This window comes from Ranitomeya variabilis, unplaced genomic scaffold (assembly GCF_051348905.1).
Source record: "Ranitomeya variabilis isolate aRanVar5 unplaced genomic scaffold, aRanVar5.hap1 Scaffold_243, whole genome shotgun sequence".
Classification (NCBI taxonomy): Eukaryota; Metazoa; Chordata; class Amphibia; order Anura; family Dendrobatidae; genus Ranitomeya; species Ranitomeya variabilis.
In genome coordinates this window covers 30,829-46,470 of record NW_027508000.1, presented here as the reverse complement: position 1 = coordinate 46,470, position 15,642 = coordinate 30,829, and the positions used below count along the sequence as shown (strand labels likewise).

The following is a 15,642-nucleotide window of genomic DNA, read 5'->3' as shown; positions in this document are numbered from 1 at the left end:
AGTCTAACTTATTCCGTAAACTCTTTAGCACATATAGCCTTGTAGAAGCCATTGGCACGTGTAGAACAATGCTTTTCAGATAAGTAGAAATGCTTTTAGAGTGCAAAAAAAGACATTAAAAGGACCAAATATTGATTTATTGGGGAAAAACTTTTTAAGAACACCTGAAGATAGAGGGGTATATGACTACCTATACTGGTCTTCTGGTGGACAGTATCCCTTGTTTGAAATAGAAAATAAAAACATTGAATAATCCAAAAAAAATCACTATGCCATTACTATTTATTAACATTTTATGAAATTTGATCATGCATTGTTAGGTTTTAGAGTTACACTGCCTTTGCAATAATTAAAATGCTCATCAAGAAGACCATAATAAAAAAGACCCACATAAAGAAACGATCCATCACCTTGGCCACCTTCTTCCACTCTATCCCCATGGAACTAATAGATTTCTGTTCTCGGTACCAGTTAGTTATATATTCAATGTTGCTCGCCAGGGATTTGTAATGTGCACAGTGGTTACAAAACGGATGACCACTGAGCTTAGCTTGGATGTCAATGTCACATACAAAGTCTGTTCTTATGGAAAGTGGACGCTTCAACGTATCATAGACCTCCTGTTCCTTCTCATAATCATTGTAGGAATGAACACTGTCCTGAGAAATGGTGTCACAATCGTCCTGCGGTGTGGTACAGTTCTCACCAACGTCATACACAAAAAATATTTTTGACATGTAGTCAAGTATGATGACCCTGGCCCAGTTAGGGATGGGCTTTGCTTCTGCTCCACATAGATGTATATTCATGATGATGATTGTCAGAGCTGTAGAGGCCGTAATCATGGTCATGGTAGCAATATAATATTTGCCTAAACAGGGTGAAAAAAGACCTTATATCACATTTATATAAACATTATTTTGAACATAATTTTCCAAATTCCAAGGATAAGCTAAAAACTTTTAAATAAAAGGTTGCTCACTTTGACACCAAAACCTGCCATCAAGTGCACAGGTCATAAAATAGAGTAACCCTTGCCCAATGTGGTACAGCGAAGATCAAGAAGAAGAGTCCTCAGTCGTGTTCCAGATAAAATTATAAGTTTTATTCCAACAAGTTTAAAAGGCAGACTTCTTCACGTAGATCCAAAATGTTATATTCTTTTTCAACGCGTTTCAGACTGTATAATGAATAAGAACGGACCTGCAGTCTGAAATGTAGAGAAAAATTTTGGATAAACTTGAGGAAGTCTACCTTTTAAACGTGTTGGATAAAGCTTATCATTTTTGGGAACATGACTGGAGGACTCTTATCTTGCGCATGTTCTATCATATGGTAATATGATACCTGTCCCCTCGCTATTCCCTGGCCTCTCCCCTCTGTCAATCCCTCCACTGGCTCCCCATTACCCAGAGACTCCAGTACAAAACCCTAACCATGACATACAAAGCCATCCACAACCTGTGTCCTCCATACATCTGTGACCTCGTCTCCCGGTACTTTCCTGCACGCAACCTCCGATCCTCACAAGATCTCCTTCTATACTCCCCTCTTATCTCCTCTTCCCACAATCGCATACAAGTTTCTCCCGCACATCCCCCCTCCGCTGGAACTTTCTACCACAACATATCAGAGTTTCACCTACCATCGAAACCTTCAAAAAGAACATGAAGACCCACCTCTTCCGAGAAGCCTACAACCTGCAGTAACCACCGATCGACCAAACCACTGCACGACCAGCTCTATCCTCGCCTACTGTATCCTCACCCATCCCTTGTAGATTGTGAGCCCTCGCGGGCAGGGTCCTCTCTCCTCCTGTACCAGTTGTGACTTGTATTGATTAAGATTAGTGTACCTGTTTTTATTATGTACACCCCTCCTCACATGTAAAGCGCCATGGAATAAATGGCGCAATAATAATAAATAATAATAATAATGGTAATAATAATTTAGCAGTAGTGGTTCTGATTCAGTAAACTTTCTTTATTCTCAAGTATCAGTGTCATATTGTAAATATTTTTCTTCCTTGTTGTTATATAGTTATTAACTGAGATACTAATAGCGCAGTGTTTATAAGCAACACTCATAGGATAGAACAGTAAAAAAAATTGATCTGTAGGAATTTACTGAAGTTTTTTCCTTCCTACATGCAAAATTAAAAAAAACTCTCTACATAGTTTTCATTACCAATTCCCTACCTAGCTGCTCTATAAAACCTGGCACAAATCCATCACTTAATTCCGATGTCTATCTCATCTTCCCTTCCCCTTTTCTTTGTTGAAAAAGCAGCAGTGGCAAGAAGAAGGTTGTACATGATAGATCAGAGAGGAGAGACGAGGGAAGATATTCAGGTTTTTAAAGAGGGCAGCTCATACAGACTGTAGGGAGGGAGGAAAGCACATGATGAGCTGTAGAAGTGGCAATCACTTCGGGAATAAAACTGCACTGATACATAAGAACTAAATGAACAGAACAGCATCTCGGACACACAGATCTTACATCAAACATATATTAATGGAAGAATGCAATTATTTTAACAAATGTTAACCACAAACAAATACAAAAATACATTTTTTTTCTATGTTAAAATTGTCTTTATCAAATGTCAAGTGCAAGTGAACAGACAAAGAATATTGACATACCTTGAAATGAAGGCGTTTTCCAGGACTAATCATTAGTGGCCTATCTTTAGGGTATGTTTCCACGGTAAGTAAACGCTGCTTGTTTGACGCTGCAGCGTCAAACAAGCAGCGTCCAGATGTTCCAGCATAGTGGAGGGGATTTTATGAAATCCCGTCTCCACTATGCGTGGAAACCCGCACGCGGCGGCCCTGCGATTACGGACATGCTGCGCGTCTTTTCAGATCGCAGCATGTCCGTACACCTTGCGGGGACGCAGCGTCCCCGCAAGGCATATCACAGGGCCCTATGGCGAGGGGTGCGATGATCCCGGATGTGTACTGTACACATCCGGCACCATCGCGTCCCAGAAAGGGGGCGGGGCTTAGCGCCGAGCGGCTTCGCCGCTGCGGCGATACCGCCGCCCCTCCGGACCGTGGAGCCATACCCTTAGAGTAGGAAAGTAATGTTTGATAGTTAAAGGGGTTTTCTCACGAACAAAAGTTCCTTTTAATCAATAGATTTTGGAACAATAATAATCTCCATAACTGGATGTGTTTAAACAAAAAAGTTCCTGTGCTGAGATAATCTTATAACTGTGCCCCTGCTGTGTACTGTGTAATGGCTGTGGAGCGCCCCCACACCGCCGCAGGGCCGAGGGGTACCCGGAGCCGGGCCTCTGGGTCTCAGTCCTGGGGTTGTCACGGTGGCTAGACCCGGTCCGTGGCCCTGTCTGTCAGTGGGGGACGTCCGGTAGAATAAGTGGTGGTGTAGCGGTGCAGTTGTGAGGTGCAGGTCGCGGTAAATAACAAGGACACCAGGTTGCAGTCTCTTTACCTCTTTACTGAAGGTTTTGGAGACCTCAGTCCAGAGCGCTGTTAACTGGGTTGTCAGAGACCGGCCGGTCCAAAGGCACATCAGGAGTTCTCTTTACAGGTGGGAAACAGTGTCTACCTGCTAGCGCTGGGTGTTGTAGTTCTTCCCTGCTGAGCTCCCGGGATAGTCCTCACAACTGTTTCTGTCTGTCTCTATTGTTCGTTCTCTTCGTCCTCCAGGTGATATGGTAGGACGCACCCATATGACGGGGTAGGCCTGGAGTTCTTCCGGGACCCTAGAGTCGCCCCTCTCCCACAGCTGCCTCCGTTGTCTGCTTAGGTGTTAAGTGAGACAGCCAACCTGTAATTAGCTGTCCGGCCGTGGTTTGCAGTGTACTTAAAGTCTCTTACTTGCTCGGCGTTCCGGCCACCGACTGTTTGCGCCTCAGAAGGATGTTGCCTCGGTCTAACAGCACGACTCCTTCTGGTCCCAATACTTCTTTACTGTATTCCCGTTGTGCACTGGTTAGTTCTGCTCTGAGGAGTCTGCCAGGATCCCATCCCTGACAGGTCCTCTCACTAGCTCTCCCCAGCTACTTCTCCCTGTCTTCCTGTCCAACCCCCAGTTTTACCATAGTGTGAGGAGTGGCCTACTAGATAGGACCACCCCCCCTGGTGGCCGGAGTGTGAAGTGTAGTGAGGTGTTACCTGGTCAGAGAAACTCCTTTAGTGCAATCAGACGTACCATAGCTCCCCATAGTGGCGGAGCCACAGTACTGCAACAACCAGGACTCTGGGGTGCTGCACTCCCCCCCGGTTAAATCCAGTACTCCGGGACTGGGAAAACAAGAACAATAATACATGTTAACAGAAAACACATAACATTTTGAAATAGTATAACAATTAAACATAACAGAGCTTCCCTTTATGGGAGGTGAGAATTCTTGAACGTTGCGAAAGTTAGGTCATGCACAGTTTATGACTCTCAGTTCAGTGGTTAAAACAGCGGGGACCCCGGGTAAACAAAGGGACCCCCTTTTTGAAGGTTTTTGAGCAATTCACCGTCCATTACTCTATTGTCCATTTAAAACCTGTAACAAAAAGATATATATACAAACATTTTCAATTAAATAGCAGCCCTTATTAATACCTCCAAGTTTTGTAGCGGAGGGGAGTTTGATTTTGAGTGCTGCGTGTGGACCTTCACAGCGCAGGGGTTGCTATTGGCCTAACAGGGCCCGCTATGCTTGCTACCGCTGGTGTAGTGCACTGTCTTCTAGCTACACTTCTAGTGAGTCTGGGTAGCACTGGCAGGTTGGGGCTCTCAGAGCTGCTGCTATCAACAGTGGGTACAGCAGATTCACTGACAGCAGAGGGAGGATTTGCTGGTTCAGCGGTCGGCATGGTGTCATCAGGTAAGGCTTGTTGAGGTAGCGGGGCCGGCTGATCTGATACCACCATTGTTTCTGGTGGGTCCGGCTGTTGGAACATTAGAACAGGCACCGCGATGGCTTGGTTTATCTGAGTCCAGGATTGGGGAAAGTCACCAAGGACGGTATGGAACATCTTCTCCTTTTCCACTGGCGGGGAGATTTCTGGGGCCGTGCCCCTCTCTTTCAACTTATCGGGGCAGACCTTAAGGTGATCCCTGGATACCGCTGTCGAGGTCTCCCCTCTGTCCTTGCTGATGAGACAGACCTTTGTGTTGTCGAAGTCGGATGGCAGGATGGTATACGGTTCCGCTTCCCATTGGTCATCGAGCTTATGTAATCTCCTCTTTCGTTTAAGTACTTGCTCACCAGGTGACAGGGGGATCGCAGGAGCATGTTGGTTGTAGTCCCTTTCTTGCTTCTGCCTAGCCTGGGCGAGACTTCTCTCTACACACTCCTGTACTTCGCGGTACCTTCGCTGCCTTTCTGCATCCCAATCTGCATCCGGCGAGGTATCTTCGGGTACTAGGACCCCCATGTCCAGATCAACGGGTAACCGACTAGATCTTCCTCGCATCAGGTACGCGGGAGTACAGTTGGTGGAACTTACTGGGATGTGATTGTACATATCCACCAAGTCAGGCAACTTTGTCGGCCACAGGTTCCGTTCCTCCACGGGTAAGGTCTTCAATAAATCAATTACCACTTGGTTCATCTTCTCGCACATCCCGTTGGTTTGAGGATGGTACGGTGTGGTCCTGATCTTCTTACACCCGTACAGTTGGCAGAATTCTTGGAACACTTCCGCTTCGAATGCAGGTCCCTGATCGGTCAGTACCTTCTCTGGGTAGCCATGGGGCCTACAAAAGTGCTGCTGGAAGGCCCTGGCGGCAGTCCTGGCCGTTAGATCCTTGACAGGCACAACCACCAAAAACCTGGAGTAGTGGTCCACGATGGTAAGGGCGTAGATATAGCCCGATCGGCTAGGTGTCAGCTTCACATGATCCAGCGCGACCAGTTCGAGCGGCCTTTTGGTGATGATAGGCCGCAGGGGAGCCCGCTGACTGTCACGGTCCTTCCTGCGCAGACTACATGGACCACACTCCCGACACCACTTCTCAATGGTTCTCTTCATGCCAATCCAATAGAACCTCCCTCGGAGCAGCTTCTCTAGCTTCCTCCATCCGAAGTGTCCGGCTCCATCATGGTAGGCTCCCAGAACCATGGGCGCATCTCGCCTGGGCACCACTATCTGCCACACCAATTCATGAGTACGTGGGTCAATGCTCCTCCTGCACAGCTTGCCATCATGGATAAACAGCTTGCTTCTCCCCTTCCACAGCTGTTGGGTTTCTTGTGGATCGTCTGGGCCAGGGTGCAACCCAGCCTGCGTCAAGAGCTCCTTCACCTGACGGACCGCGGGGTCACTATCCTGGGTTTCTGCCCATCCGTGGTGGGGCAGGGGATTCAGTGTGGCATCCGGTTGGTTCTTGTGCCTGTTCTTCACATGGTGAGAGTTCTGAGTGGCTTTGGGGCGATGGAAGGCAGGCAGCTCCACCTCTTCAAGTGCCTTCCGGGTCTTCTCCCACTTCTGGCAAATTGGGCATTCGGGACAGAGCATCGGCATTGGCATTCTGGTGTCCTGCCCGGTATTTGATGGTGAAATCATAGTTGGACAGCCGGGCCATCCACCGCTGTTCCAAAGCCCCGAGTTTGGCAGTACCCAGATGCGTTAGCGGATTGTTGTCCGTGAAGACGGTGAATTTCGCGGAGGCCAGGTAGTGCTTAAACCTCTCTGTCACTGCCCAGACAAGGGCAAGGAATTCCAGTTTGAAGGAACTGTAGTTGTCAGGGTTCCTTTCCGTGGGACGGAGTTTCCTGCTGGCGTAAGCGATCACTCTTTCCTTGCCTTTCTGGACTTGAGACAGCACGGCTCCTAGTCCCACATTACTGGCATCTGTGTACAGCACAAACGGTTGGTCATATTCGGGGTAAGCCAGTACCTCTTCTCCCGTCAGTGCCGACTTCAAACAGGTGAAGGATTCCTCCAGCTCTTCGTTCCAATCAAAGGGGGTGTTCCTCCCCTTGGTCTTCTTTGGTTGGCCCACCAACAGGTTTTGCAAGGGTGCGGCCTTCTTGGTGAAGTCCTTAATGAACCTCCGGTAATAGCCTACCAGCCCGAGGAACTGCCGGACTTCGTGGAGGTCACTGGGCTTTGGCCAGTCCTTAATCACTGTGACCTTGTCGGGGTCTGGGGCCACTCCTTCAGCGCTCACCACATGGCCCAGGTACTGCACTTTAGGTTTCAGCAGATGACACTTGGACGGTTTCACCTTTAAGCCGAAGTTGGATAGGGCTTCAAACACCTCGGCCAGGTGCTTCAGGTGGTCTTCGTAGGTCTTAGAGAAGACAATGACATCATCCAAATATAGCAGCACGGTTTCAAAGTTCAGGTGTCCCAGGCAGCACTCCATCATCCTCTGGAACGTTCCGGGAGCATTGCACAATCCGAAGGGCATGTAGTTGAACTCACAGAGACCCATTGGCGTCGTGAAGGCCGTCTTCTCTTTGTCCGCCTCCGCTACAGGAACCTGCCAGTACCCACTGGTGAGATCTAAGGTAGAGAAGTAATTAGCAGATTTTAAGGCAGCCAGAGACTCCTCTATCCTAGGCAGTGGGTATGCGTCCTTATGTGTAATGCGATTCAACTGCCTGTAATCAACACACATCCTCATTGTACCATCTTTCTTTTTAACAAGGACTAACGGAGCTGCCCAGGGGCTACAGCTGTCTCTCACCACCCCAGCCTCCTTCATTTCCCGCAACATGTCCTTGGCACACTGGTAATGAGCTGGGGGTAGAGGGCGATATCTCTCTTTTATGGGTCGGTGATCTCCCGTGGGGATGTGATGTTGGATCCCTTTCACCTGCCCAAAATCTGAGGGGTGTTTGCTGAATATCTGCTCGTACTCGTGTACCACCCTGTAGGCCCCCTGTTTTTGATGGGATGGGGTAGAGTCAGTGCCCACATGCAATTCCCGACACCAGTCCTTCGAGGGCTCTGCAGAACCTTTGTTCGCCGCCAAGTTTGACGGGACCAAGGGTTCAGGTGTCTGTATCACATTATTATTGAGAGTGAACAATTTGGCGAGCGTGGTATACTTGGTGAGGTGAACCTCTTCCTCCCCACAATTGAGGACACGTACGGGCACTCTCCCCTGACGGACGTCGACCACCCCCCGGGCTGTCAGAACAGTAGGCCTATGGTCTGAATATACGGGTTCTACCAAGGCCTGGTAGTCCTTACCCCTGAGGCCTATGGCTGCTCGACACCATATTAGCATTTCACTCTTGGGGGGTATCGCGATGGGGTTTGAATCACTCACAGTGACACGACCAATCTCACCACCAGTCAGCTCTACCTGCTGTCTCTGCATCAGAGCTCTGATTTCCTTCTGCAGGGCACGTTGCTCACGGTGGCCAGCGGTTTCTGCCACCTGTTGCAACAAAACAATCACTTCTGCAAGACAATTTTCTATAACATTAGTACCAAAAGTCATCATGGGATTACATTCTCGACGATCAATATCAACAATCACAATCCCTTGGGCTTTCAATTCCACCCGCCCCACTTTGATGGTGACCTCCTTATACCCCACTTGTGGCAACGGCTGACCATTACTGGCGATTATGGTGAATTCATCGTCAGGGCCACGAGTAATATCAGCGTCCTCCCAATACCGTTTGTAGAGCACGTAAGGTATAGTCGTCACCTGAGAACCGGTGTCCAGCAAAGCATTCAAGGGGATTCCATCAATCACTACAGGGAGAACTGGTCGTCCTCCAATATACTTGGTTCTCCAATGCTGCGGGCCTGACCGTCCTACTCCTGGGGGTTGGCCCTTTGCCCCAGGGGTTGCTCGTTTAAAGGACAGTACCTTGCAAGATGGCCCACCTGGTGACATCGGCGGCAGATGGGTCGTCCGTCCTGATGGAAACGATCGCTGTCCCGGCCTCTGGTCGGTGGGGTCCTCTTCTGTCGCGTCCAGGGAACATCCTCTGGTCCGGAGGCTAGCTGGATCTTTTTCTTGGGGGCCTCCTGTAGGGACTGCACCGTCCGGGCTAGGGCAGCAACGTTCTTGGTCAGCTCCTGCATCTGAAGACGGAGTCCTGCAGGAGAGTCGTCCTCGAAGCTCTGGGCGTCGGCCTCCGCGGCAACTGGGGTATCCGATGCCACCTCCTGATGGTATGTGAGAGCGGGGCGCCTGGGTGGTATTGCGCGGCTGGGCTGTCGCTCCTGCAATGCCTGGATAGCTTTATCTTTGAACTGCGCAAAAGTCAAGTCTGGATTTTGCATGGCCAGGAAGTGCAATTGGCCCCGCTGGTGACTGCACAGGAGCCCCTCAATGAACCGCTCCTTCAGAAGTTTATCCTCATCCTGCATGCTGCCGGGGTCACTCTGCTTAATGGCCCGCATCGCCTCCTGGAGATTAAGAGCATAGTCCCGTAAGCTATCCTGCGGCCTCTGTTTGCATCCATAAAAAGTCAGTTTAATTTCCGTAGCAGTGCGAGTATCAAAGGTGGCTTTAAGCTTGGCAAAAATCTGTTGTGCAGTTCCTTTATCCTCAGCGGGCCAGGATTTCAATTCTCTCAGAGCCGCCCCAAAGAGTTGGCCGGTTATCATATGAACCTTCTGGGGCTCTGTCAGGGGATAGAACTCGAGCAGGCTGCAGAGCCCTTCCTTAAAGTCAGTGAATGTATGCGACTCCCCAGAGTATCGTGGGAGCCAGGCCGCTCCGGGCAGGTACGGCATAGAAAAGGGCATTATGGCTTTTGTGTTAGCGGCAGTGTCCGGCCGGCTGAGGGGAACAGCGGGTTCTGCGGCAACCGGTGGTGGTATTAGGGCCGCGGCTTCGCCCGCTGCGTGGACCGGAGCTGCCCCTACGTCCGCGGCTGCGACCGCCACCTCCTCTCCTCCCGACTCAGACATGGCTGTCCCTTCCTCCCACTAACCTGCTGGAGGTCGGAGTTCCTCTTCCGGGATTGGCGCCTTACCGCGCTTTCCGTTCCGCGCTTCTTTTGGCTGGTTCCGCCCGCGTAGCTAGGGCTCCTCCCTCCGTGCGCGGCAATGGCGAATTTTGGCGGTAAATGGCACAGCACACAGTCTTTTCAATAAAGTACAGTCCAAGCACAATAAATCACAGTTCCAAGGCACACATGACCTGATTCTTCAGGCTTAAGTAGATCCTGTTCGTGACGCCAAATTGGAGCGCCCCCACACCGCCGCAGGGCCGAGGGGTACCCGGAGCCGGGCCTCTGGGTCTCAGTCCTGGGGTTGTCACGGTGGCTAGACCCGGTCCGTGGCCCTGTCTGTCAGTGGGGGACGTCCGGTGCAATAAGTGGTGTTGTAATGGTGCAGTTGTGAGGTGCAGGTCGCGGTAAATAACAAGGACACCAGGTTGCAGTCTCTTTACCTCTTTACTGAAGGTTTTGGAGACCTCAGTCCAGAGCGCTGTTAACTGGGTTGTCAGAGACCGGCCGGTCCAAAGGCACATCAGGAGTTCTCTTTACAGGTGGGAAACAGTGTCTACCTGCTAGCGCTGGGTGTTGTAGTTCTTCCCTGCTGAGCTCCCGGGATAGTCCTCACAACTGTTTCTGTCTGTCTCTATTGTTCGTTCTCTTCGTCCTCCAGGTGATATGGTAGGACGCACCCGTATGACGGGGTAGGCCTGGAGTTCTTCCGGGACCCTAGAGTCGCCCCTCTCCCACAGCTGCCTCCGTTGTCTGCTTAGGTGTTAAGTGAGACAGCCAACCTGTAATTAGCTGTCCGGCCGTGGTTTGCAGTGTACTTAAAGTCTCTTACTTGCTCGGCGTTCCGGCCACCGACTGTTTGCGCCTCAGAAGGATGTTGCCTCGGTCTAACAGCACGACTCCTTCTGGTCCCAATACTTCTTTACTGTATTCCCGTTGTGCACTGGTTAGTTCTGCTCTGAGGAGTCTGCCAGGATCCCATCCCTGACAGGTCCTCTCACTAGCTCTCCCCAGCTACTTCTCCCCATCTTCCTGTCCAACCCCCAGTTTTACCATAGTGTGAGGAGTGGCCTACTAGATAGGACCACCCCCCCTGGTGGCCGGAGTGTGAAGTGTAGTGAGGTGTTACCTGGTCAGAGAAACTCCTTTAGTGCAATCAGACGTACCATAGCTCCCCATAGTGGCGGAGCTACAGTACTGCAACAACCAGGACTCTGGGGTGCTGCAGCTGTGTCTGACCGTGCAGGGACATGGGCTGATCATACCACCGCTCCTGTGCGGGGGGAAGGGGGAGAAAAAAAACGTATACAGACATGGGATCAGAGTTGGTTTCACGGTATGTGATCACAGCCGATATTTTTGTGAGTTAATACATTTCCCTGCCTGGTTTTAAACAATATTTTCCTTCAAGGAAAGAATCAGCTATGATCCTGTGCTGTAATGTCTCTATTCTCTTTTGCTTCCTCCCCTGCCCAGGAGCTGTGGTATGATCAGCCCATGTCCCTGCACAGTCAGACACAGCCATTACACAGTACACAGCAGGGGACATTCATAAGATTATCTCAGCACAGGAACATTTTATTTAAACACATCCAATTGTGGAAATTATTATTATTCCAATATCTAGTCATGTAAATGAACTTTTGTTCATGGGAAACGCCCTTTAAGGATCCAGACTTCAGGACCCCTGCCTATGAGAAGAATAATCTCTTCATTGTTCATCCAGGCACAGAATCTCCACTGTACATGAAACTTTGCCTTGCATTGCACCTCACTTGACTGGCAACATTGATTGATCGCCATTGATCCTAAGGATGCACGCATGGCTCTCTCCATTGACATCTATAGGAGTTCTGATAGAAGATGAGCAAGTGATAGCAGCAATGAGACAGGGGAACCCGGTTTTCAAAATAAGCAGAGTGCTCAGAATTGGGATCCAGGACCTATCAGACATTGATGGCATATTCTGTGGAATCAGATGAGAATGTCCCTTTTGGTATTTAAGATTGTATTATAATAATGGCTATATTTATATCCACTTGATTGCAACAAGTTGCTGGGCAGAGCCCCAATAAAAACAGTGGTGGTATTGATGATACCTAGAACTTACCTATCAGCGGCACACTTTCAGAAGGAGGCATGCTTTCTGCTACCATTAATTGAAAGACAGTGAGAGCCAGTAAAACGGTCACTCCCAAAGAAACTTTTTCCCCTGAATCTGCAGGAAGATAGAAACCTAGCGGAGCCAGGAAAGATATCATGACACAGGGTATTAACAAGTTGAAAATGTAAAAAGAAGATCTTCTCTTAAGGATCAAAGTGAAGGTGACATCAGGGTAAGGCTCTGAGCAGCACCCATAAGTGATGACGTTCCTCACTGCTGGCATACCCTGCATTTCCCACTCCACATTTTCCACAAAGTCCGAGAGTTCCCCAGTATCCATAGCATTTATAAGGTCCACCTGGTTCCCATTGTAGGTCCACGAACCAAAGGTCAGGTTACATTGCTGGTTGTCAAAGGGGAAATACGAGACGTCCACTACACAGGAGCTTTTGGTTATAGCGGGAGAATCCCATGTGATTTTTCCATCATATCGGAGGACGACATTTGTATTTACTGGCTCAGCAAACTCATCATCTGCCCTGTTTTAAGAAAGCAGTAAAAGACATGGCTGTAATTGACTCTCCTAGTGTACATTAGTTTCAAGACACAATTTGGAAACCTATGTGCAGGGCCGGCGTTAGGGGCTGGCAAACTAGTCAAATGCCTAGGGCCTCACTTCCCCAGGGGACCCCATCCAGTGGCATACTGCCAGGAACACTGCTAGGCACTTTGATCGGGGCCAAGGTCCCGGATCAAAAGTGCACTACCCTGGAAATCTTGGACTGCAATAAAGTTTATTTGTCTGAATATTTCCCCTCCAGTGTCTATACGTTTGTCTGCTTTACTCCTCATTCCAGCTAGTTCAGCTTCCCGTTCTCTTCTCGTGTTTTAAACCTCTGCAGATCAGTGTGTGCAGTCACTGTGCCCGGAGCTCCATCTGTCCAGCGCCTGCGGCTTCACACTGACTTTGCTCTTGCAAGAGCATGTGAGCCACGGTTAGAAATTTAGTTTTCCTTCCCACAGCAGCAATGACAGGCAGATCTGTCAGATTACGAGCAGTAACTTACTCACTTTGATCTCGGAGCTCCGGTGCTGTTCGGTGCAGGATCAAGTTTCACCGCCACAAACAGCACAGACCAACACCGGAGCTCCCACCAGAGTCATTAATCACGGCTTATAATTAGGGATGAGCGAAACTGAACTGGAAAGTTTGGGGTTTGTACCGGACACCTAGTGCCTGTTACCGAACTCCAAACACTGACTTTTTACTGTATGTTCAGTTTCCTATTTGCGTTCGCCAGTCTAATAAAGCTTGTTGAAAGGCTGCAGTACAGCTAATCAACAAGATTTTAGACTATGGACACTTCTGAAGCCATCACAGACATGCCAAGTGTGTACTCTGCACCCTCGCCTGTGGGAGTACTGTCCTTTAAGCCACTGTTTGTACTCTGCACCTGTAGGGTGTATGATATAATATGTTTATACCTTTGACTTTCTCTCGTCCCGGTGCCATATGTTATCGGAATATGTGTATTGGTTAATATATGATGGTATTTCTAAACGATTTAGTGTATTATCACTCTTATATAATGGTACTGCTACACGATCAGGTGTATTACCGTGTCTTGTTCACTATGAAATATATATATATATATATTATATATATATACAGTATATATATATATATATATATATATATATATATATATATATATATATATATATATATATATATATATATATATACTGGTATATTGTCTTTCTTATCCTTTAATCTGCTAAATGTATGTGTTGCTGTTTGGTGTGCCGGTTAAATAGGGAAAGCGTAGTACTGAAGTCTGTCCACTAGATGGAGTAGCTCAGAATAGTGCACATAGTGCAAATAGAAGTTCCACATAGTTAGGAAATAGTTAATATAGGATAGGTCAGCTGCAACTAAGAGAGGGGGAACTTCCTCTTTTGGGTCAGAAGGGCCCGGGTGCCCAGATAGTCCACACGGGCTTAAGTGCCCAGGACAATAGGAGCAACCACGCAACATTTATTAAGAGAGAAGCGCAGCCATCCACAGCATTGGGCCAGTACTGCAGAGGCCAGTACAGCAGCGGGAAAGGAGAAACAAGACAGAAGCAGTGACAGGATGGGGGCACAGGTAGCTCTATGATGTGGTAGCTTATAGCTTGGGCAGATGCCCTCAGTATCGGGGAAAAATGGCCACTGAGGGAACTCCCAGATGCATTGAGCGTGGAACAGGAGTATGCTGGGTCACCACAAAGCACAGTACAGGAGGGCAGGTCACTCGCCAAGTGGCATCTAGCTTTGGAGATAGAAACTCTCTTGTCTGGCATGAAACAGGCTAAGGAAGGACTGACCGTTGCAGAGCCAAGTTGGGAGGACTCTGAGAAATCGTGTGGAACAGTCCAACCAGGGTGTGTGCTGTATGACAGAGAGGAAAGCGCAGGGCAAGAAGTAAAGATGTGTAATATGAATCCCACTGTCAAGGCTGAGAAGAATATGGATGTGCTGTGTAAAGGAAACAGTAAAGTTGTTTATTTGAAAGCTGAACAGGACTGTGTCTCAATCTTTGTAATACCGACTGTTGGAAGCCTACAGAATAACAGAGGTGACCCTGTCGGCGCAGAAAGTGGAGCCACAGGTACGCGAAGTGTTGGACAATGTTTTCATGTAATGGGAGGCCAGGGCACCGATACACCGGAGTGCTCAGCCATGACAACCACCCTGGTTGTACCCCATACACACCCATATCTGAGGGACTACTGTCCTTTAAGCCGCTGTGTGTACTCTGTACACTGCACCCATATCTGTGGTAGTACTGCCCTTTAAGCCTCTGTGTGCCAATTTACAACGTTATGAGGCCTATTGTCCACACGTGGCTTGGAGGGTGGTTACTGTTATGATCCGGTGGCCTTGGAGCCGCATGAGACTTTCTCAGGAGTAGGTGGAACCTGTACTGACCGCAAACCCTAAACTGTCACCGCAACTAGAAGTAGCCGTGGGGTGTACCTAACACATCCTAGACACCTCGACACAGCCGGAGGACTAAATACCCCTATAGATGGAAATGGGAATTCTATCTTGCCTCAGAGCAGAACCCCAAAGGATAGGCAGCCCCCCACAAATATTGACTGTGAGTATTAGAGGAAAGACACACGCAGGCAGAAATCAGGATTTAGCAAAAGAGGCCAAGCTAGCTAAATAGAAAAGGATAGGACAGAATACTAAGCGGTCAGTATTAAAACCCTAAAAATATCCACAGCAGATGATACAAAAATTCCACCATCTAACTAAAGACATGGAATGTATATCTGCATCTCCTGAGAATCCAACTTGACTGAAATATCCAAACACAGTCTAAGCTGGACAAGAAAAAACATTGAATAGTACTGAATTGTAAAGCACACAGCATGTGTGCTGCAGAAACAAAACCAGACACTTATCTTTGCTGATTTGGCAGCAGGGCAGGAGGAACCAGAAAGAGATGCAAAACCTCCAAGAACAATGGACAACTGGCAAGGGCTAATGAATCCTGCACACCTAAATATCCCAGTCAGAGCTGCAATCAGCAGGGACACCTGCCCAGGATTGCAACCCAGGGACAACTGCATTACTACCAACAACCACCAGA

The 15,642-nt window shown here is 48.6% G+C and overlaps 1 protein-coding gene across 1 annotated transcript in view; it reads right to left on the bottom strand.

The window, feature by feature from the left end:
• Positions 1–149: 149 nt before the first annotated feature.
• LOC143789408 (neuronal acetylcholine receptor subunit alpha-9-like) overlaps positions 150–15,642 on the bottom strand; it is a 45,324-nt gene continuing 29,831 nt past the window's right edge. Inside the window, exons 3-4 of the mRNA XM_077279005.1 lie at positions 12,006–12,538; positions 150–871 (exon numbers count right to left, since the gene is read on the bottom strand). Coding sequence (XP_077135120.1) covers positions 330–871; positions 12,006–12,538 — 1,075 coding nt within the window. The 3' untranslated portion in view covers positions 150–329. The remainder of the gene's footprint in view (positions 872–12,005; positions 12,539–15,642) is intronic.